Source organism: Rhipicephalus microplus, chromosome 6 (genome assembly GCF_043290135.1).
Source record: "Rhipicephalus microplus isolate Deutch F79 chromosome 6, USDA_Rmic, whole genome shotgun sequence".
Taxonomy (NCBI): Eukaryota; Metazoa; Arthropoda; class Arachnida; order Ixodida; family Ixodidae; genus Rhipicephalus; species Rhipicephalus microplus.
Window position 1 is genome coordinate 101,001,243 of NC_134705.1, and position 25,193 is coordinate 101,026,435.

The 25,193-nt window shown below is 44.4% G+C and overlaps 1 protein-coding gene across 1 annotated transcript; it reads left to right on the forward strand.

The window, feature by feature from the left end:
- The first annotated feature begins 21,523 nt into the window (after positions 1 to 21,523).
- LOC119168509 (uncharacterized) lies at positions 21,524 to 23,967 on the forward strand. The gene is made up of 3 exons (XM_037419911.2): positions 21,524 to 21,660; positions 22,711 to 22,793; positions 23,401 to 23,967. Exons 2-3 carry the CDS (start codon positions 22,721 to 22,723, stop codon positions 23,949 to 23,951), a joined length of 624 nt encoding a protein of 207 aa, XP_037275808.2. The 5' UTR covers positions 21,524 to 21,660; positions 22,711 to 22,720; the 3' UTR covers positions 23,952 to 23,967.
- The last annotated feature ends 1,226 nt before the right edge of the window (positions 23,968 to 25,193 follow it).

Consider the following 25,193-nt stretch of genomic DNA (forward strand, 5'->3'; position numbering starts at 1 on the left):
AGTAAAGATTATTAGTTATGTGAGGCTACTGGAGTTATTGTGAAATTCCAAACCTATTCGCGTTGTATGTAAACAGCACTGCTGCGGCCCACTACCTCGTAGGCTTACAGCCAGAAGCTACGCATTTCGTTGATATAACGAATATGTAGATTTCAAGTCAATGCTGCACCAGGCTAATTGTGACAAACAGATATTATTTACTAACAATGCATTACGCGTGCTACATTAGCACTCATGGACCTATGTTCAATATAAAACGAGCAAATAGTGTCCCATGTAGAGGTGTAACGTGAAATGGAATACTTCGCCAATAGGATTCTCCGTGTAACACATGCAAATTTTGAACACGTATGAGTTCCACATAGATAGCCATAACGAATGTATAATGACAAGGCATAACAAAGGCACAATGAAAGGTTCCAGGTAAATTGTTTAAGTGTTGATAGCTGGGACAGTTGACGTTGACAGCTCGACCAGTTCTATGCTAGCAAGCAGCGCGAAAAAAAAACGAAAATTGAGGCGGGCACATCATTTTTGTCATTTCTTCCTGACTGTCGGTCTTGCTTTCTCGCGATGCTTGCTTTTAGGCTTGCAAGTAGATAAGAAGTAAGAATACAACGTTTTTAAATAAGAAAAACGTTCTATAAGATGCCAATTCCCGTTCTGTAAAGTGGTATTGTTAACATAGCTTCGATCTAGTAAAACTATAACTACAGCTAGGCTTTATTCAACCAAAAGAATGGGTTTTGAAGGCTTACGGATCTGCACACCTCGCATGTGTGTTGCTTCTCACAGGGCAATGTAAATAAACACCTATTGAAAAGATTACGTTATTGCTGCTCTGCTCTGGAAGTCTAGAACGACAGATCTACGTGAAATACAGAGCACTACTCGTGCACATATCAAAGGGAGTTGAGCGTACTTAACCTTACCAAATATGATTTTTTTGTTTCTGCCAGAGGGTATTTAACCACGACAGAGCTGAAGTGTTTTTTCAGGAATTCCGGTGTTTGCATTCGGGTCAGTGTCTACTTTGACATCTGCTCGTTGGTTGTGAGTGAAAGCGCATCCTGTTCGTGACCAAAAAATCGAGAAGTATGCAAGTAATAAAAATAACAAGAACTTAGGTTCGGGTGCCAATTAATCCCAGGGAATCTGCGTGGCACGCAAATGTTCTGCCACACTCTTCATTTAAACGGCTTCGAAAAAAAAGCACTATATGACTTTCATGTAAAAAAGTCACAGCTTTGCCGCAAGATGAAGCAATTAACGCGACAGCAACAACAATAGAAAGGTCACGCGCAGAATGAAAAACAAATTGAAACTTACCCCGCGTTTCTCACGCACAAATGACGCACACCCAGCCGCGGTGGTCTAGTGCTAAGGTACTCGGCTGCTGACCCGCAGGTCGCGGGTTCGATTCCCGGCTACGGCGGCTGCATTTCCGATGGAGGCGGAAATGTTGTAGGCCCGTGTACTCAGATTCGGGTGCACGTTAAATAACCCCAGGTGGTCGAAATTTCTCGGAGCCCTCCACTACAGCGTCTCTCATAATCAAATGGTGGTTTTGGGACGCTAAACCCCACAAATCAATCAGACAAATGACGCACGAAACGTACTCACAGGTACGGATGCACGCAAATTGGCATCTCAAATGTTACTTCACTGTGTCTGAAAAGCGCGCGCTTTTCGCAAATGGAGACTGCAATATTTGCATTGGCCTTTGTGCGCCCGGTAACTACAACGGAATCGTTCCAGGTAAAGCTCGAGGCCAGACAAGGCGTACGGCCCTCCTCTCCTTGCTACCGCTAGAGAAGGGTGTGAGAGAGCATCGCTCCTATTCTGTAAGCCGGGCAAAGTACGCGTAGGAAATTAGAGTGGACGCCACCGTGCGATGTGCCGACGCGCTCATTGCGCCATCTTACTGGCATTGCTGAAAACACAATTCCCCCCGAGATGCTCGGAAGCAGTGGTAAGTAATAGATTACCTATCGCTTGCTCTTTGAATGGTCACGGACGTGCGTCGGGCTGGCTCAGTGGTTAACGCCTCGCCTTCTCAACGTGGAGGTCCTCCACTCGATTCCGCGCACATGAGTGTTTTTCTAGTTTTTTTCGTTCTTGCATTTTCATATATATAGATACGTATACATATACGGTGAGTGATGGCAACGGTAACGTCGACGGATGACGCCGGCGGCAACATACAGCTGAGGGTGTCCATGTCATTGCTAGAGCAATCAATGAAGGAATCTCCTTAACGCATCTATCTGCGTTCAAAAACGTAAATCGCTTCATCCGTCGAAACATATGACTTACCAGCGAATGAGCATTTTAAAGGCGCACTCATTACAAAGGCACCGAGACATATCTATTCATCATCACTACATTAACATATTCAGGAGCTGTGCATGTTGAAGTTTTGCCTTAAGAACGCGTAGTTTTACCTTCGCTGATTAGCATAAGGAAGCGTTTCTGCGTAGTGGGCACTTAACAATTGTAGTTGCTTTAGACCATTTAGAATTAGTAATAAAGACTGACGTTGCACGCACAGATATTTTTGGGAGTGAAGCTCCCTACGCCACGGGTCGTGCGTCAGCAATGTATGTAGCCGTCATTGTAGTAGTAGATAGCCACTTTCATGGCCGGACTAGAAGAGCGGCACGCGCGCACCCTTTTCTTTTGAGGAGGAAAGCCGCGCACGTTATTCATAATTATAAGGTAGTTTTGGATCAAATTACTTACAAAGACGAGTATTGCTGACTTAAGTTCCAATAAAATTTGCCTTGCATTTGATGCTTACTAAAAACCTTATATCAGAAAGACGCACTTTGACTAATATCTGACCAGAAAGGGTAGCCATATTGACTCGTTGGTCGTGTCCTCTTTAGTTTTAGCAAGGCTTAGCGAGGGTTGACCCACAGTGCCACGAATACAGGGAACTACTATATAGCCATAAATTAGAGGCGGTGAAAGGTGGGAAGTAGACACGAAGCGCAGGCCGTAAGAAAGTGTGCGAGTGCCACCTCTAATTAAGTCCTTGACATGTCTGCTGGATGATGGTACTTGTATATGCTGAATATATGATAAAGAGATGCTGGATGGTGGTACTTGCAGTGTTCATTAGATGGACGGATGAATGAACAGATGGATAGACGACAGATGCACGGCCAGACGGACGCAAAGACGGACGTACGGAAAACGCAGGGATGGACGCACTGATGGATGCACAGACGGATCCACAGATGGATGGACGCACGAACGCATACATGCACGGACGGATGGAGGCACGCACGAATGACCGCAGAGAAAGACGCACGAACGGACAGAAGCAAGAATTATCAGACGGATAGATGCTTCGCCCCACTCATCATCATGCACTCCGTAAATATGCTGTGATTTTTTTCTCACAGAAGTATTCTGTGAGGGCGGCGATTTCTGTAGACAGTCACGCCGCCCCACGGCCGACAGCGCAGTTTTTTTCAAAGAGTATTGGAGTAGATGCGAGGCATCGACCATCATAGCTTGTTCATGTACGTCATGGCTGGCGTTGGGCTTTCACTAGAACGTTTTTGTTTCAGTTACCGGGCGCACAAAGGTCACTGCAGTCATTGCAAAGTCTCCGTTTGCGAAAATAGTGCGCTTTTCAGACAGAGCGAAGTAACAACTGAGATGCTTGTTAGCATTCATCTCTACCGGTGAGTACGTTTCCTGCGTCATTTGTGCGTAAGAATCACCGGGCACGTTCTCACCTGCTTGCCATTTGGCGCGTGGCCTTCTGATTCGTTGCTATCGCATTCCTTTCTTTGCCTTTGTGGCAGAGCTGCGGCGTTTTTTTAAATGCGTCAAAAATATTGGCATTGCGATAACTTGCACAGCGACAGATGCGCTACAGGTCTTCACTCCACAACAAGTGGCATGTTTGACATTCAGGACCTTTTCGCCAGGCATTGTATCCGAGTCTCTGAATCGTTGTAGATGGCGCATAATATGCGATTTCAAAAAGGCTAAAGCCATCGTGAAGCAAAATAGAAAAAAAAAACACTCTAGTGCAGGTCACACATGTGCTGGGCGACTCCGACACTCTCAGTGTGCTCCATATTGGACCACCGTGTACGCCTCCTATAGGTGATGAAGCTTGCGAATAGCGATTGAGAAGGTGATACATGCGACACACGTATCTGTCTATCTATCTATCTATCTATCTATCTATCTATCTATCTATCTATCTATCTATCTATCTATCTATCTATCTATCTATCTATCTATCTATCTATCTATCTATCTATCTATCTACAGCTAGCCGCTAACGTTAGAGTGCTCTCGTGATTACCCCCTCAACTTGGCGTGAACCAAAATTAGCATGCGAAGGTGAGATGGTTTGACAGATATGGCGCGCTGGTCAAAACCTTTATAGGTGACCAGTTAAAGAGCGAGGGATTGTGGGATGTGCCGTCTGCTACTGGCTTCCAGTTCGAGAAGAGTAGACGACGGCAAACCGTTTCGCCGCAAACCTCAGATTGTTCGGCATTCACGCGCGTGGTCACCCGTTTACCTTCATCATGATAAACCATGGTCGGTTGTTCAGCCGTGGCTGCTTCAACTCGAGCTTGCAAGGCAAACGCAGATATCAATTCTAATGTAATGAAGGCAGAAAAACGAGATGGGCTGCGACTGTGATGAGAGCCACAGTGACAAGTAGCCTTTGAGTACGGAACTTTGAAGCCAGAGTGTGCGAAATCCTTTTTATCAGAGATACGTGTGTATTACGCATTAAAAAAAAGCTTACGCAAAAATTTGCTGCGAATATTTATTGAGAAATAAATTGTCGCGCTGGTGCCCCTAGCAAAGATACTATGATAACGAGAGGGTGAAATTTACCTGCCTAACGATATTAGCACCGGCCATTGCACCCATAGATATGACAAAAAACGTGAAAGCTTGACTCAAGAGTAAGTATACGCGAAGCGCTGGACGAGTTCATTTGAGTTTATGTTGGTGAAACTGTGCGCCAGAACGGAACCCTTAGGAAGATGTGCGTTAAACAAGCGCAGCGTTTTGTTTGTTCGGCGCCGCCTAAGTCTGACTCTATTGTTTATGTGCCACCGTGCCGTGCAGTGTGACCAAGATCAGCGTTCATATAAGCATCTGGCTTTGATGAAGAAAGGCATCTTATAGCGCACTGAAAGCTAGAAAAAAATATCTCAACGTGCTCAATAAGTATTGCGCTTCATGCCGATCTACTGACGATGTCGGCAGAAGCAGCGATCCCAAAATCTATCCCCATTCCCCGCCATCCCCATCCCTTGAGATCTTTAAATTGGTAACTTTTTATCTGCAGTAAGGTGTCATACAATAAATACTGTTTTGTGTATCGACTGATCTGCTAGCCAAACTGACAGTACCCCCGAGCAGCCGAAAAACATTGCTGATCATTTTTGTGTGATCAAATGTTTCCTGACCATTCATGGCTTTCGTAGCTTGTCATCGTCATAGTCACGGTTGGCAAAAAATAAACAACTTATAAAGCACGAACATTGCACGGCGAGGTGTTTTTTCAACGGAGCACTTCAAAAATGCGCGCGTGCCGCTGCTGACCCACGTGGTGCGCCGAACCGGAAGCCGTCGTATCCCAAAGTTCCCTCCGATTGCCCTTTTTGCCGGTCGCCTATTATGTCGCATTCCCGTTGCGTACTTTGTCAAACACTTCCCACAGGACAGTGGCACATACACACGGGTGAGTATGAGCCACTGAGCGTGTATGTACTTGACGCTTAGTATCTACCGAAGATCGACGGGAACACACATGAACAATTTCAACGCACGAGCGCTAACAATTGCTGGCATCGGTAGCGCCGACCCGATGAATGCAAAATTAAAGGTCAGGGTCCCAGCTGAAATAAAACCCAAGCATTCTGCGTGACAATAAAGCACTCTACCACAAAGCTACATCAGGTCTCGGAGTTACTTTTCAAATAGACGCTAATTATCGTGAAACATCAATAGCAGCTGCAGTGCTGCCAACCCTATTTTATAAACACAACATATGTACTCCTTCGATGCAGCCGTCACTTCGGGTTAATAGACACTTTTAGTTGGGCGTACATAACGAGATCTACGTACGTGGCACGATACGTGGCGTGCGCTGCATGCGATGTTCTGAACGACACATTTAGTTCACCGTATTGACCATACCGAAATGCGTTTGGTTTAACTAGACGTATGTTCTTAGAAATAAAAGAGTTTCGGGTGCTTTTTAGCGCCCTCGTGCGCTAGTAGCACAACATCGTTCCTCAAAGTAAATGATGCTCGGTTTGGACCGGCTTTCTTGCTCTCTGCGTTCGACGCCATCGCTGCCGTTTTGCAATTTGGTTCCTATATCAATCGATATATCGCGAGAGCGTCATGCCGCGTACGCTTCGCCTCGTCACGTTTACGCACACCACGTTTTTTAAAAGACGACACTCTTTTTTGGGGACCATCGACTGAAAAATTTTGGTCTGTCTGTCTGTCTGCCTGCCTGCCTGCCTGCCTGCCTGTCTGTCTGTCTGTCTGTCTGTCTGTCTGTCTGTCTGTCTGTCTGTCTGTCTGTCTGTCTGTCTGTATGTGCATTTGTTTAATTGTCCGCCCTAACGATATCTCAAGCGGCACCGGATGGCCAACCCCATTCACAGCGCCCACCAATAATGCTCAAGGTTTAGCGTTCATAGCTGTGTAATTGTCAATTAAAAAGCAATTATTGCGCATATCTGAGGCGCCATAACAACACTTAGAAGTTTTGTATGTCTGCCTTTATACTAGAAGAGGCACACACAAGTAACTATAAGGAATGTAGCGTTTTCGCGCGCTGCGCTGACAGTGCAACGCGATGCTCAAAACGTTATTTCCAACACTTTGCTACGACGTCACGCACGGTGGTGGCACCTGCCTGTCGCTTTGCGTTCTACACCTTATCACCTCCTAGACTGGCGCGCATCTTTCTCCGCGGGCTGCACGCCTTCGTTTTCGAAGATAATTCTGCCAGATGGCGCTTGTGTCTAACAAGCCTTTAAACGATGTCCTTAATGAAGATACAGCAGGACAAGCAACCACACTGGCGAAGGGCCTCGATGACATGCACGCCACTTCTCCTCAGGTACAGGTAGCAATATGCACTATACCGGAGGTGCCGGTGCGTGATAGCAACCTGCAAAGAGCGGTTGTCAACGCAAACCAAGAGATATGGCGGATGAGTCGAGGGAAAGGCTTCGAGGTGGTGGAAATAAACAGAGAGGTGCATAGGTGGGGTGGTTTTCAACGAGACAGAATTCACTTCGATGGGCGGCTAGGTCATGAGGTGGGTTGGCGACTTGCAGACCGCGCAGTAGCTTTTGTGGGGGGCAAGCGGGCCCTTCGGTGTGCAGGATAGCTAGTAACGAGGAAAACAACCAGGGAGACTCTTTGACAGGTGGTATGGACAGATACGATTCCAAAGTGGCACCAGTATCTAAGATAGGTAGAGTCCTGGGCAGAAATAGACGTAGCCACGAGCGCCGAGCCAATTCAGACATAGGGTATATTAACAGGCAGGGTGGCAGGAACAGGCTGAAGTGGGAAGAGATAGAAGAACAGCTAAGGGGGGAGAGGCCGATGGTATACGGTTTTGTAGAAACACATCTCAGGGACATTAAACAACCGCCTAACAATGAGGACTACGCGTGGGAATATTGTTATAGAACAGAAGGCAGCAGAAAGGGGGGTGGTATTGGGGCATTCATTCATAAAAGTACAGACTGGCAAAGCGTCAAGCAGGAGTGCAAGGAACGTTTATGGCTAAAAGGAAAAGTGGCAGGGCAAATGACACTCCTTGGTTTCGTGTACTTGTGGACGGGAGTAATGGTTCGAGAGGAAAACCAGGCAATGGTAGAGTGTATATCAAATGACATTCAGGAGTTAGATGAAGAGTGCGACATAATTATACTAGGAGATATGAATGCGCACATAGAAGATATAGATGGGTATACTGACCCGACAGGCAAAATGATCATAGATATGTGTGAAAGGCTTGATTTGATCATTTGCAACAATACCGAGAAGTGTGAAGGGCAAATAACATGGGAGGTAGGAAGGCTGCAGTCGACGATAGATTACGCACTGATGTCACATAGGATGTATGATAAGCTCACCCTATCGGAAAAAAACGAATGGTGGGCATGGTGGAAACCACCACCCACCATTATAGTGGATTAATGTAGTGGGTGAATGGTGGGAAACGCCCAGCATGGCGCATGGTGGGTATGGTGGGTGCTGCAGCGCCGGCAACACTTGAGCGCGAAATGACGTCAGAATCACCGTGACGAGCTGCCACAAAAAATAAAAAAGAATTCTATAAAATTGATATAAAAAACACCCGTCCCGTAAAAAAAAAAAAACAAGGCGCCACGGAGGATCGAACGTGCAACCTGCGGATTCCAATTCGAAGACGCTAACCACTGCGCCACACCAACATGACGCTGATTGTGTGTTAAATACTTAGTTGGAAAACAAACTTAAGGTTCAACTTGAGTTATGTTTGTCGTGTACACAACATATACGAGATCTACACCTGCTACTAAGAATTGCTCATTTATTAAACACAAGCAACTGCGGCCTGCAACGATTGCCACTATGTTAATGGCACTAGTGCTTTTTTTTTTACAATTCACAACTTCAAGAAAAAAAAACCAAGTGGACTGGGGAGCAGCAAGAGTTTACCGGCGGGGTCTGCGAAGTTTAATATCCGTTTCGCGCTCGTTCTAAAGGGCGACATCTGCTCACGCTTTATGGCGCTTCCAGGCTCATTCCATAGATACGCCTGCCTAATTTATTTGATTGAGTATTGGGATGCTTTTCGCGCAATGTAGAAGGCGGTCGCACCAGCGCAATGCTGTAGCTCTTTCGCTAAAGCAACAACTACATAACGGCTTGGCCAAAACGAATGCAGTGTGCCGGAAACATTACGCTATCATATTGGTTCACCAAGCACACGAATTGCCACGTCTGAGTTCTCGTACAAAAGCTAGAGAAGTGCCGGCGAGTGCGACCGGCGGCTGTCGGTGAGAAGACACTTAATTACGTTCTCTGGGAGTGCTTTAATCGCGTCGCATCGATGTTTGTTGCTTCTTGAGTGGACACCATACACAATGAAAAATGCTTCATTTAGGTTAATTGATGCCATATGGCAGCGACATATTGTCATACTTAATCGTCGTAATCATGTATTCTGAAACACGGAAGCACGGATAACACAATTGTACGGGCTCGGTCAGTAGGCCTAACCTTTGGTGGAAATCATGGTGGTAGAACATGTAGTGTACAGATCCCAGCTTGGTACACTATATAAATTGCCCGCCATTATAAGCCCACCCATCATCTGCTTACTGCTTCCCAGCATTATCGCGATGGTGGGCAGAGCTTCTCAGCTTGGTACACCATGTGGCCCACCATAACAAGCAGCACCCATCATCTGCTTAGTGCTTCCCAGCATTATCGCAATGGGGGGAAGAGTTTCTCAGCTTGGTACACCATGTAGCCCACCATAATAAGCACCACCCACCATATGCTTAGGGCTTCCCAGCATTATCGCAATGGTGGGCAGAGTGTCCCATTATTGCCCACTGTCTAGCCTCTGCTTTCCACCATCATTTCCACTTTACCCATCATCTGTACACCATACCACCCAGTATGTCCCGGCATAACCACCATATTTTCCACTACGTCCCACCATAGCCATCATAATTTCCACCATGCCCACTATTATTTCCACCATGCCCACTATTATTTCCACTACGCCCACCATGTTTTCCAGTATCCACCATGGCAATTTTTCCGATAGGGCAGGGGAATGCTCATAGATTAAGGTGGCTCCAGAAGTCTGGGTAGTGATCACAAACGCATCAAGCTAAATTTTGGAAGAGCAGTGAAAGTGGGAAGGAGACAAGATGAGCAACTACAGGAAAATGTTTATTCAGAAAAGCAAATTGAAATAGCTACTGAACAAATTGAAAGAGTAATCACTGAGGATAACGAAACAGTGTAGATATACACGAACTTAATTACCCTATTTGAGCTAGAGCTTGCTAAGGCACGTGACAAGTCACCTCAGAAAAGAAGACACAAACCCAAAAGTTGGTGGGCAGAGGAAGTTAAGAGAGCCTGAGCAAAACGTCAGGAAGCCTCTAGGGAACACAGACATGCTAAGCAGCGGGGTGAACCGACAGATGATGTTGAAAGAAAATGGTAAATCTTTCTAAGCTGTAGAAGGGATGCATCCCTTCTGATCAATGAAAAGATTAGAAGAAAGGGAGCTAAGTGGCTGGCAGAAGTACATAAAAAAGATAGAAAGGCAGCTACGAATATTTAGAACCATCTAAACTCCCTAAGAAATGAGACAAGCCTAGAGCAGAGGTTTATAACTACATCTCAAGGTGCTAGGCTAGAAGGGGACGAAGCTATTGAATATATAAGAACAAGGGTGACAGAAAAAGTTCAACAAAGAAGTGCTTTATGCACCACAATAGACAAGAATCAACCAAGTGGCGCAATGGCTCCATTTTCACAACAAGAGTGGGTAAGTGCTGAGAAAAGAATCCCTAGTAGTACATAAACAAGCCCAGATGGCATTACGATTATGCTCATAAAGACATTAGGTCCGAAGTCTAAGCAGGCTTTCAGAGAGGCAGTGAGCGAAATAATAATCGATGGAGAAGTTCCCGATGGATGGAACCTTAGCAGGATGAGCATGATCTATAAAGAAAAAGGGGACAAAGCTGAAATAAACAACTACCGTCCTATAACAGTGACATCAGTGGTCTACAAGCTGGCGATGCAGATTATAATGGAAAGACTGCAGGCATGGATAGAGGATGAGGGGGTGCTGGGGGAACTGCAGAATGGGTTTCGGAAACACAGGAGGTTGGAAGACAATCTGTTCTCACTGACGCAGTGAATCGAAATAGCAGAAAAGGAACACAGGGCCCTGTGGCTAGCATTTTTGGATATCAAGGGAGCGTACGATAGTGTAGTTCAGGAGGACTTGTGGGGAATACTGGACACACTAGATGTGGAAGATGGAGTCACTAATCTTTTAAAAGAAATCTATAAAAGTAACAAGGTAGTTATAAAGTGCAAAAAACAGCTATCGAAGCCTGCCGAGGTAAAACGGGGGCTTATGCAGGGGTGTCCCCTGTCACCCTTATTATTCATGATGTACCTACAAGGATTACAGGCCAAATTAGAAGGAAGTGGACTGGGCTCCAACCTCTCTTTCGTCAAACAAGGAAAACTCATTGAACAGGCACTACCAGCATTGATGTACGCAGATGATATAGTGCTAACGGCCGACAACAACGAAGATTTGCAGACATTGGTGGACATCTGCGGTAATGAGGGAGATAGGTTAGATTTCAGATTCAGTAAGAAAAAGTCAGCAGTCATGATTTTTAATTACAACGAAGGTAGTGAGCTTAGAATACAGGAGGTCGCGCTAGAGATAACAGATAAATACAAATATCTGGGCGTATCGATAAGCAATGGGGCCGAGTACCTAAGGGAACACGAAATTTACGTGTCGACTAAAGGTAACAGAAATGCAGCGGTAATGAAAAACAGGGCACTGTGGAATTACAATAGGTATGATACTGTGAGAGGAATATGGAAAAAGCTCATGGTTCCTGGTCTGACGTTCGGCAATGCGGTCTTGTGCATTGTGCAGAAGTTCAAGTAAGATTAGAAATTAAGCAACGTAGATTAGGTAGGCTTGCCTTAGGAGCTCACGGAAATACACCAAATCTAAGAGTACAAGGTGATATGGGATGGACATCATTTGAGGGCAGGGAAGCTAGCAGCGAGATAAAATTTGAGAAGCGATTGAGAGAAATGGGGGAGGAGCATTGGGCTAGGAAGGTATTCAGCTACTTGTACATGAAGAATGTCGATACAAAATGGAGCAAGCGAACCAGAAACTTGACTGGTAAATACTTGGAAAACAGCAGGGGGCCAAACCAAAAAGAATTATCGGTTAAGAAGAAGGTGAAGGAAGCTGAGACCGATATGTGGAGAATCGGCATGATTAAGAAGTCCGCACTAGAGATCTATCGAACTTTTAAGCAGGAAATTGCCAAGGAAAGGATCTATGATAATACTCGGTGTAGTTCTCTACATCGTGAGGCCAGGACGGGAGTATTGCGAACCAAGACATATCGAAGGGGTAGACACTGTATGCAGTGCGTGTGGAGAGGAAGAAGAAACTGCCGAACACTTGATAATGTTTTGTAAAGGGCTTCACGCTATAGTTCAGGATGATGGCGCAGAGTTTTTCAAAACACTGGGGTTTAGGGACAGGGAGGGCAAAATATTCTTTAAGCGGGTAGAATTAACTAGAAGGAGGTTATCTGACTGGTGGCTAAAGTCAAGGCATGAGTGAAAATCAAACCCTTCACTTCAAAGTACGAATCCTCAACCTCACTATTTAAAGAAAAAAATCAAGTTTTTGGTTCACTAAGTACTACGGCTTGGTGGCATTAGCCACCTCCCGATCTAAAGGGTACAGCCATATTCATCCATCATTCCATCCATCCATCCATCCATCCATCCATCCATCTATCCATCCATCCATCCATCCATCCATCCATCCATCCATCCATCCATCCATCCTCGATGCGTTTGTTCGCCTTCGCTATACGCTCGAGGCACTCTAACGCAGCGTCACCAGAATACCTTTCACCGATTTTCTTGCGCAGAACGTCATATAAACGTTTTGTTCACTCTCTCCAGACGCAAGACTATCGTCTTTCGACTAAATTTGCAGTGTAACATGCAGATTTGGAACTAATTTTATTTTTCGGGCGTACGCGCGCATCTCTGGAATCACTGCGTTACGTACTGCACATGCGCAGTTCTCTGCCGTGGCAGTATTGCGTACGTGGGCTCGTTACGTACGCCCAACAAAAAGTGTATCATGTTAATTGTGGTTAGGTGCGATGCCCTGAAGTTTATTTTTGTATTAGTGTCTAGGGCAAGCATCCTCGCGCACATCAGCGCTTCATACTGTAGCTTCTGGTGTTGCTAGTACGCAAGTTCCTAATGCCATCATTGCGCAAATGGAAACAACTGGTTATATAAACATCTGCAACTCTTGACATATGTCTTTGCGCGTGACAGTTGTACGTATGTTTAGCGTCACTTCATGGCTTGTAGCTCAGTAAAATATTGGCGACAGGCTAACCTTCCCTCCGCATGCTGCGCATAACGTAAATTGCCAAGGTACGGGGACTCTTGCGAAATTATTTTTGTATATAGCCACGTCTAGCTGATCGATTGCTCAATAAATGACATTGTGTGTATAAGCTCTTGGTAGAAATATCACTAGATGGCGTTAGTGGCTTTAGGGGCAAAAAGGTAGACAGGAAGACAGACGAATGAATGCACCGACGGAGGATTCACGGTTTACCGGTAAAACCCTCCGAAGCCTCGCCCCGCTCATCGTCATTCCCTGCGTGCCATGCTGTGATAGTTTTTGCTAGTCCTTTTTTTTCAATGGTTCGTAACCGCAAAGACCACAAACTCTAAATTGAGCCAATTGTTTTATAGATTTACATACACGTTGTGAAATTAGGTTGTGAGTCCGCTGGGTTCAGGTAATGATGAAATGGCTTCTTTTTTCCACCTACTTCCTAAAAACACACGTTCTAAGTCAACCTCTTGCATTGTCGAAGCCCTTGAAACATATAAAAAAGGGTACTTTCGCATTCGGCTTTTTCATTTGGGCGACACTCATAAGATTGGTCAGGCGTCTTTAATTCCTCGTGGCTCCCCGCTGAACAATACTTCCACAACAATGGTGTCAATCACAAAGGGGATCAAGGAAGAAATGGTTGCCTAATAATTAGCCATTTTGGTTTCGTTACTGACTTGCTAGGGCACTCCTTGCGGTATGGCGTCACTTGACAAATCCAGGGCCTAAACGGTTACGAAATTTAACATGAATGCAGGCGCGTTCAGCACTTGAAGTACTTTTAGAACACCGAGAAAAAGTTACTCAGGCGCGAATATACTATTGCAAATCAAAATAATATACAACATACATAAATTTCCGCAGCATCAGTCATGTTTCACAGAAGCGCGTTCACACCCAAAAGAATTTTATATTTTAAACGGGTAACATTGTTAGCCACGAAGCCTACTTAGATTATTGTATTTTTCTTTCGGTACTATTTGGTGTCTCCTTCAATCTTTTTTTACACTATGGCAGCAACTATCGTGACACACCCTGTACATCTGCTGCTGCAATAGTACGGACGTAAGTATACGTTGCTATTCACACCAACCATTTCAAACACCTTTTTAAAGGAGATGCATGAACGTAATGTTACACGCGTGTATTGAATTATAACCAGGATGTTCCATCAATTGTTTCAAGGACCATAGGCGATGAGCAGGATAAAGCCGCCGACAAAAGAAAGACAACAAAAGGAATCACACACCGAAGGTTGCAAAAGTGAATGGCCAAGCGAAGAGACCCCGGAAGAATCTAAACGAAAAATTATTCTCGCTTCTCGGCTCCTGTGTCTACTAATCTCATCACTGCACCACCTTCCATGGCCTCCATTGTTGTCATGCCTTCTTATGCTTGTTTATAATTACCCGTTTTCAAAAGACACGTGGTTAGTTTCGTCGCCGTTCGTTACGCATGTCGAAACCGAGCATTCGTTGTAGAGATCCGTTTTATTCGGTGCACGCAATTAATCATTTCTGGTGTTCGAGGGTTTACAGCTGACCATGCGAAACGATAGTGTGTTATTGCAATAGAAGAATTCATCCAGGGAAGACTGCCAATTGCTGCAACATTACAAGCATGCCGCGGGTAACTAATGGCGTCTCGCATATAGCATAGGCGCTGTCATCATCCTTGACCAATTGCGGTTATGCAATGGCGAATATTAGTATAGGCGTGTATGTGCATGTCACATGACTATGATCATTTGCCATAATAAAACACGGATCAGAAGAAACAAGTTAAACCAATTTTTTCCTGTGTACTCTGACATATATGGCATGGAATATGTTGCGGAATGTTGCGCTGCATAGGTGTAGGGGGCACCCTAACAGAAGCACTGAGAGAATGCAACCAGAACAGGTGGGCGCAATCTATGAATTATCAATCTTTCGTGAGGTGCCACTTGAGGCCACCAACGAAACAAGGAGAGAGAATTAGTGAAGGGGTTAAAACGGAAACAAAAATGTAAACAAATCATACTAGTGAAGTGACAAAAGAATCAACAATGTTGTGCTTGTGAACGCGGTACATCTCTCCTTACTAGCTCGTCTTTGCATATGGGAGCTATTGTAACCAGGCCAATAGAGCGTAAAGTCATGCACATAAAATCCTTAGGTTTTGATAACTGGCTATTAAAAATGAAAATTCAGTGTGATAATCGGAAGAAATGAAAAAAATAGCCCCGTATCTGCATGCAATCAGCAAATGTCATCGAAACTTTATAGTTTTGCGTGCGGAGAGAGCGAACAATTTATTTAATGTTCTGCGCAAGAAAATTGGAGAATGGTATTTTGGAGGTGCTGCGTTAGAGTGCCTCGAACGTTCAGCGGAGGCAAACGAGCGCATCAAGTCACGTCCCACGTGAGACATGAGCGCCACCTGGCAGTGTTCTTGGAAAACGAAGCACGTGGCTCTGAGACGGGTGTGTGCACTCGTCTCAGTGGTGATAAGGTGCAGAACGCAAGGCGATGGGTAGGTGCCACCACCATCACGTCTTAGCAAAGTGTTGGAAACACTCACCTTTTCGTACAAGCGTTGCATGTTCAGTGCAGCGTGATCAGCGCTACGGTCCTTAAAATTACTCATGTATGCCTTTTCTAGTAAAAGATGCACATGGAGAACACAAACGTGTCGTTACGGTGCCGCAGACTTGTGCAATAATTGCTTATAATTGACAATTTCACAAGTATGAACGCGAAATCTTGAGCAACTTTGGTGGGCGCTGCGGATGGGGTCGGCCGTTTCAAGAACCCGGTGCCGTTAAAAGTGGACAAACAGACAAATGTAGAGAGAGAAAGACAGACAGACAGATCAAAGATTTTGCGTCAAAGGTCCCCAAGAAAGACTGTCGTCTTTAATATGTTTACTGCTCTTCTGTGAATGTGAGCCAAAAGGTGCCACTATGCTCTTGAACGAGGGGTGCCACTGGAGGCATATTTTGTCGAATGATCCAGCCATCTGAAACACGGCCACTTAATGGCAAGAGTACTTGGACCTTTAGAACTCCCTTCATGAAAACAGCAACACATGTGAAAATGTCGGCTCCAGCGACACCTCCGGTTAACAAAATTTTAGTCTCATCTAGCACGTTTTTAGCAGTAGGCAAAAACGAAACATATAATTTCGCCTGAGGAAGATCGCGTGTAGTTATGAAGAAATAATTTCACTCAGACTTCATTCAAAACAATATACAATTGTCCTAGGGACACAGCAAAAGGTCCGAAAGGTGCCTGACTAGACTACATCACCTAGAAAGCAGTTGCAGCAGAGCGGTGTGTTATTCAGAGTTTACGTACCTGCAATAGCACTTCTATGCAACAATAACACAACAAGAAAAAAATACTTCTTTAGCTTTGAGAGAAAAATAAAGAAAGAAACTAAAAGGAACAGCATTGTTGTACAAACGTGGCAGTATTAGTTAACAAGATTCTACAGTATATATTACAAAGCGTTTACGTAACGGAGCAAAACACTTTAAAACAAAGGAAATAATTATTTGCTTGATTTTTTTAACTGAGTTGGGGAGATCTATTTTGCATAAATTCATTATGCCAAAGAATTTTTTTAAGATGTCTGGTAATAATGTTCTCAATTCTAGGAGGCCCTAGTTTGTTCGTCATCAGCATTTGATAACTTCATTTTCCCGTAGTTCATAGGAAGTTGGTCAAGATGAGTAATCACCGCTATTTAAAATGGGACAACGCAAACTTAACCTTGCACACCACCTGCTCGGAGCTCTCTTTGGTCTGATTGGCATTGCTTCTACTGTATGCCATGTTTCCCAACGTGAAAACAGCACAAGCAAAAAAGATACAACCAGTCGAATTCCTCGTGCTGTCATGATAGTGTCTATATTATGTGTGATCTTTTTACTATAGCAGGAACATATTACAGCGCCTGCACGCAGATGTCGCATAATTCAGCTTTGAGTACTTCATGAAGCGCTAGATTAGATGAATACTGGATCAGAGGAAATGATTATGCCTTACGATACTAAGCGAATAGGATTTTGTGGCGGCACGTCGTAGGGGGAACCCGTAAAATCTTTGAGACCACCTCTGAGTTTTTACCGTACACATAAAACAGGTGTATTTGCAGTTATTTTTCACCGATGTGGAAATATTACACAAGTTGATCGCAACCACGTCCTCAAGCTCAGCAGGAGTGCAACAGCGAGCTACTGCAACGAGTAGACATTCGATCACCTAAATTCGAAAGCTGCGGTAGGGCAAGATGCAGAACAGAAATTACAACACAGAGTGCTTTGTTCCATTGTCCGTCGTAACCCTGCCTTCATATTTAGGTATGCTGCCCCAAACCATGTATTAGCACAGACTACCTAACCGCTGAATTTACCTGGGGCATATGCGTTTGTGGTGGTGCTAGACATGAAACGATGAAAGGACGGGTTTATTACCATGGTCTGCCAGAAAAAAAGAAGGAAAACATGTAGCCACATGCAACAATTTACACGGTTGCATGTGACAACCTTAGTAGTTCGGAAGGATTGCTAACACATGATCAATAATTCTAAGAGCAGAAAGGGACGAGCACCAGAAATCACGCATGACACAGGCGCTGAACATAGCGAACGTGTTCCGTGCGTATTTTTTTTTGCTCGTGATCAATTTGTGAGTTTAGAATTGATTGTGCACGTGAGACAGCCTGTCGGTAACACGACAGTGCCAGTCCCTGAGGGTAAAAAAAATATTTGCACCGACAACCTTCCGGTTGTCATATGCCTGAATAGTAGCTGAGATAGAGAACCTGGTTGCTTGGAAGGTACTTTCTAGCTTTCTGCAGTGTTGCCACTCACAACGGCTGCGTAAGGAACTGCGCTTATACGCTTGTATAGTGCCTCTATCTAAAAAGAGGCTCTTTTGATTGATTAGTGTGCAAATGCGAAGTTGCAAGAGTCTCGCAAAGAACAGTCTATACATGACATGCGTGGTATGCCTCGCAGCTTCACAAAGCAGCCCCTTCAGTCACGGCGTGCATGATTGCGTCGACGAACGTCGGAGTTGCATCACATATTGCGTGATTCTTCAAATCTGCAGGCTTCCTTAGGGAATAGATATTACTCAATTAATTTCATTTTGCTTCACACTGCTGCCGATTTTGACTTTGCTAGAGACATTACCATGTTCGGCGATCGTTCAACGTGCCATGTTTCAAGACCAATGTAAAAAGTAATTTGTTAATGCACTCGCAATGAAAACAACCAAAAAAGGTCTGCACGCATTTCCGATCAAATATTTGATTCTATTTATACAAATATTGAACCTGACTGGTGGCAGAGTAGTAACATAATAATTGAAGCACTAATTAAATTTAAACACGAAAAATCACAAAAAACAACGCATTCCTTCAATTCCTTTCTTGGAATGTTGTGCTGAGCACCTAAGAATTGTCTGACACCAATTTCACGTGTTTTTGAGAGTCTATTTTAATTCGTGACTGAAGAGGGTAGTCGAATACTTTGTGGTACGCTACGAGGAAAGTGAAGCTATTTATAGTTCCCACAACGGTGATGGAGCGTTTGGAGAAAAGTAAACAAGTTGGCCAACTCCGCAAACAAAGCCAAGCTACATTTTACATGAAATGGGTTTTTTCAACGTGTTCAATGCAAACACAAGGTGACTCATTGCTATTGTCACTTACTGGGAGAAGGCTTATTCGCTGAATTCGAATTAAGTACAAGCTGCGTGTGTACTAACAACAAAAAAGTTCCTTAGCTGCAAGGTTGCGTCACCACAGGTTGTCCTGTTGACTTATAATTTTCGTGTTTGCAGTGGCTTTCTTCTTTTTCAAACGATCAACATTAAAACGCATATACACGAAACGCTACATTCGATGCCGGTACTGACTTTTGCAAAGCTAAACAGCTCAAGTGCACCCTCTATAGTAAATGTTGCCTAAATAAATTATAGATGACAGAAAAGAACTACGCCTCTCCGGTATTGCGCTAAATCACAACGTAGTCACCTTGAAGTACAACCCGATACAACCAGAAAAAGAACTGAGCTTTTTAGACGAAGTAGAATATTGGCCATTGTTTGGCTATAATCCTTTTTACGCAGGGAAATAATAGTAAAAACGACAAGGATAAGCGCAGACTCTGATTGATTGATCTGTGGGGTTTAAAGTCCCAAAACCACCATATGATTATGAGAGACGCCGTAGTGGAGGACTCCGGAAATTTTTACCACCTGGAGTTCTTTAACGTGCACCCAAATCTGAGCACACGGGCCCACAACATTTCCGCCTCCATCGGAAATGCAGCCACCGCATCCGGGATTCAATCCCGCGACCTGCGAGTCAGCAGCCGAGTACCTTAGCCACTAGACCACCACGGCGGGTCTAAGCGCAGACTCTGAGCTGTAATTTTATGTCAGATGTATATTTGGAGTACCGAAGCTAGCCAAACTGCTTGTCAGCTTTCTTTTTTCCAACCCTCTCTCATCTTCTTGATTAAAAGTAGAGCAAGTATTATTTTCATTCATATTGAATTTTCTTGTGCATCCAAAATGTGAAGAGAATCCCAGCTCAAGTTTTGGACGACGTTTGTGCGTCCGAGCTATGCGCTACCTGGAATAGATGGTGCCGGCAAAGTCAATTTATCGCTGGATTTGGCAGTGGCGGTGGCCACGAGGAGTGCGTGCACGGGCGCCTCATTGAGCCCAAAGCACTGGTAGTCAGCAATAGTTCTGGTTAGCCATACCATAGATGCAATCCGTGAGCTTTGCGCGTGCGCGAAAGGGGAACCATATATTTCAAGTTACAATAAAACAGCGGCATCGCTGCACGTTATCTTGACAACCTGTGTTATGTAACCGAAAAACTTATCAATTTAAAGAATAAAGTGTGTTTTCATTTTGTGGTATGATTAAAAGTCTATTTCTGAAAATGAAGATTTCTTCCGCGACAAAGTCATATTCATCACTGGTAGAGGCGGAAATGTTGTAGGCCCGTGTGCTCAGATATGGGTGCACGTTAAGGAACCACAGGTGGTCGAAATTTCCAGAGCCCTCCACTACGGCGTCTCTAATAATCATATGGTGGTTTTGAGACGTTAAACCCGACAAATCAATGATATTCATCACTGGTAGATTGTGAGTCTTCATGCACTATCTGGGTGCTTTCATTGATTTCGCCAGAGTGTTCGTCTTGATGTATACCTACATGTACTAATTTGATGAACCCGACATTTTCACGTAAGGCTGTTTGGTAAGGAAGTAAAAAGATGATTTAAAAAAAAGCGGACTAACCAGGACAAATTGTCCGAAAAAGACGTTTTGGTTGCCTCTACGCAAGTCTTCTTCATAATGGCAGCAAGGATGAGTGAAGCGATGTTATTCAAGTGGTTTTAAACTCTGACGTAAGCAGCGGGTGTTGATAAGATGGAAGTTTCCGTAATTTCGGCTCAATATGTTATCTGTAGTTTAGATGAAATGAAATCTAAGCGGTGTCAAGCCTATAGCTCTTCTGTAGGAACTGTTTGGACGACACCACTCATAAATAACGTTGACTATAGAGGGTGAAAAACTAAAGGAGCTCCTCAGACTCATGTGGCAACAAAACGAAACAGTTTTTAGGTTAAATGTATCACCGAAGGGAAACGCTGTTGCATTACTTATTATTACTACCAGCACATAAAGTGTAGGAAAAAGGCAGCGAAAGTTGATGCGTACAATCAGCGACTCCATCAGGTCACCTTGGAGCGACGAGACGGCTGCACTTTTGATTACGCATGCACGCGTACAGTAACAATTGGCACACCGTTTAAGTTTCAGCCTTTTGTATAGAGTAAACACGAGAAAAGCAAACACTATAGGTATCTCGTCACGTTACTTAAGATAACTGCAGTGATTACATCTCACTCGCCGACACACCGATCCATGTTGTTGAAACGATGATGGCCTAAAGATATCTCTACTGTACTTTTTGTACTCGACCCGTGTGACCTTGGGGGAGTTGTTTTGTTGCGGTTTGAGAGCGTTGTTAGGATCGCTTCTCAAATATTACGTGATTGGAATGAAAGGCGCCTCTACGCAACGTCTTGCTCGCACGTCCTTGCCAGCCTCTACCAAAGGTCACTCCGGATGTCATCCATAATGGCACGGTTGGTCGCAGCAGCCGTGCCGAACGGACCATTAGCGTTTGGATTTAGGGGCGGCGGGCTTTCGGATAACCTTCCGCGTAGGCACTTCTGATGTTTCTTTTTCTAAATATAGTCACGCGGTTTCCCGGGTATATAAGTGATAACTGCGAGTAACAGAGACAAGCTCTCCTGTTCAGCCGGTTATTGCTGCGCACGGAGTGTGTCTACACAGCCCTGTTTTCGGTGCGCTACAGCGAAATCGCCCGAGGTAAGGGTATATGTTTTTCAGGTTTTTTAGTCGAGGTTATAGCCTAATCTGTAGCAGTGGGACTGATCTTCATAAGAGCCACTGTGCTATACAGCTAAAGTATTTCAGGTTAGCATTTACATATTAAAAAATTGGTATTTTTATGCGAGACCTCGTAGCGAAGGGCGACGAAAATTTCTTCAGGCGGAAATTCTTTATTGCGCTCCTAAATTTCCGCGGACGGGCCTTCAGCGTTTCACCCACAACCAAGTTCGGCAGCCGCAGTCACTCCTCAATCCCGCGATATTGTGATTCAGCATTTGAGCACCATAACCAATTGACCACTGCGGTGTGATCTTCTGCATAGATATTTTACATTTATCAAAATGTGTACAGAACAAATCTTTGCTAAGACATGTGAATTTTTTGTTACCCTGGATTTTACAGACCTACTTTAAAATGATATCGACAAACGGAACACTGTGAAAATGCACGCCTTACACTGTCAGCCGGTGTGTTGTGACATGCAGTGTAAAGTTGTAGTTGACAAACTTAGACGTATTAACGAAAAAACTGGAAGTGAAAAGCACTAAGACATCTTCCTAATATCAGAAAGAAATGATCGAAATTATATCCTATGAAGTTCAATAACGCCAGAAATGACAGTGAATATATGAACATCCCTTGCTACTGCACGGTGCTTGAGCATTGTTTTTGCTGTATGTTTATTGCGCTAGTACAGGGCAAGTAGTACAAAGCAGTTCAGTAAATATACAATGGTCACGAACAAAATTTAAATGAAATTTACACAGAACACGAGTAACTGAAAACAGACCGCGCACTTCCAAACATGCCGAGAATCAACAATACAAGTATTTATACCAAGCGCTCAGCTGCAGCGCTTGATTCTCTGAACAAGTTTACTTTCTTCAAAATTGAGGACAGAACGTACATTTCAGTTTATATTCCAAAAGCTACAAAGAAATAATGCATTTGCTAAATATTCGAGCCGGCTGACGCTTCGTTCGACTAAAATGTAGTAAAATAATAGACTGGACTATTTTATTTCAGGATTTCGGAAATGAAAATGGTGTCCACTCATCTGGCTACCTTGTTTGTGTGCTTTCTAGCGGCAACTGTGGTCGCCATTCCGGGTAAGTGTCGACTATCCTGGCCTGTGCCCAAAAGTTCTGAAATGCAATCATGCGGCCCTCAGTGTAAACACACGAGTGATCATAAGGAGCTCATATTTGCTCTTCAGAAAAAAGGACAAGCAAGAGACGTCCCTCTTGAAGCTGACATTGGGGTTGCAGTATTTTGTCAATACACTTGGTAGCGCAAAAGGTGTACAGGTTGTAGTGCCAGTAACGAAAACTCTTTGCATGGTTGAAAATAAAGCGCCTAACTGAAATATAGTTCTTTTTTGCTAATTAAGCGTTTCTTGGTGTCATTATTTCTGTGTCTGCTTTTGCTGTCAACATGCCTCAGAAATGTACTAAATAAAATTCTACCCTTCGAGTATACCCACAAATAACCATTCATCTCACGCTTGTTGAAACTATTTTCATGTAAAAAAAATGTGGCCACGTGCCATTCAGCTCAGATATGTTAGCAAAGTGTTTGGTGTACAATAAGTAGCTAGCCGTGAAAGACCCTACTCGCTGAAGCAGCCTGTTTGTTTGAGGTTCTTACAGCATCACTTGTATAGTGATAATTATGCCTAAAACACGCATATGATTACTATTTTGTGCACTTTCACAGAAAAATGTCAAATTCCGGATGAAGACTGGGAAGAGCTGGTTGATCAGTTTCTCGCCAAGATTCCCAACGAGTACTCATTCCCCGGTCCTAACGAGGCCACGAAACACAACGAAGTGCTCGCCGGATTCACAGTCGGTGACATGACGCTCAGCGGCCTGTCTTATCTCAAGCGATACGGCACTGTACGAGTGTACTGCAAAAACGGAAAGCCGCACGTCGACACCAGCATGGGCTCGCAGGCCCCGGTTAAGATGTCCATTCCCTGGAAGTACTGTGGTGGCAAGAGTGGTCTCTTGGGCACCCAGGCGAATCACGTCAAGATCTGCATCGGCTTCGACGTTGTGGAAGAGGGCGGCAAGGTGGCACTCAAACCAGTCAGGGTGTCACCTAAGTGGATAGAGTCCATGGACATCAAGGTAGAGGGCGCCGGAGAGGTGGTCAACACGGTGGCACACTTGATGGGCAAACTCATGCCGGCGTTTGTCAAGGATTTCTGGATTGAGAACCTGCCCTGGAGAATGCACAAAATGCTCGAGCAGATCACGAAATAAACGAATTTGGCATGAATTTGGTGCGCCATTTCTTCCGGTGTGGATATAAATTTCGAAACAAAATCAGTGGTGGTAGACATAGGAATTGTTCTTCTAGCTAAATAACAGTTACATATTTATGACAATTGTAGCGAGATCAATGAAGAATTTTTTTCATCTTAAGCAAGTTCTAGTGCCCTTTCATTCGAAACTGACAATATCGATCACGGGTAAATTGTCGTAGCCTTACTTACAAACTATTTTTATGCCTTACCAGTATTGTAGCCAAATGGTGGGCAAACTCTTAAGGCGGAACGCCGAGAAGTATAGTTGACACAGGGGGAGCCGCACATCTAAGCGGCGGATGTGGGTAGATTGATTGACAGTCAAAACGAAAAATATCGGAAGTCGGCGGCGTTGCCGTTCGTGCCTCGGGTCGTTTTGGTCACGCTTTATATACTGTATATCCGAAGGAGCGACTGCTCTCCCAGAAGCACCCGATAATCGATAGGGTCGAACAAGCATCCTAAAAAGCACGTTGACTAAGATGCTGAAAAAAATAGTTGGGCGCATTAACTCAGCCTTTCAGAGGAGATCGAGATAGTGTAGTCTGGCATCGTGTGCACCGCATGCTGACCGGCTTGGCTGCTGCTGTTTTCTGATTGATATGATGGGTTTGACGTCCCAAAATCACAGCATCCAAATGAGAGACGCCGTAGTGGAGGTCTCTAGAAATTTAGACTACCTGGGGTTCCTTAACGTGCACCCAAATCTGAGCACATGGACCTATAGCATTTTCACCTCCATCAAAAACGCAGCCGCCGCAGCCGGGATTCGATTCCTTGACCTGCGGGTCAGCAGTGGAGTACCTTAGCCACTAGACAACCATGGCAGGTCTTTAGAAAATGCCATGAGCACTCTGTGTTCCCAGGTGGTCCATCTTCTCGAGGCATACCTCAACCATGCCATAAGAAAACCGACGATTATGCGCGTTACATTGACCGTTTAAAAGCATCAATGAATGCCTTCTGCAAGCACAGTTCTCTTGTGCCCACTACGCCATAATAATTGTTTTTTCTCATTATAGCGAAGGGCAACACTTCCTCTGCGTCCGTATATAGGGTAATACGTGAAACAAAGCAGCTGTTCACTTTTTTAATGGTTGTGCTGCTGATGATCCTTATTTATGTCCGAGCGCTTTGTAGAGTGTTGATCACTGGTTGATCAATTGACATGTTTCGGCGCCTGCTGTAAGTACACGCT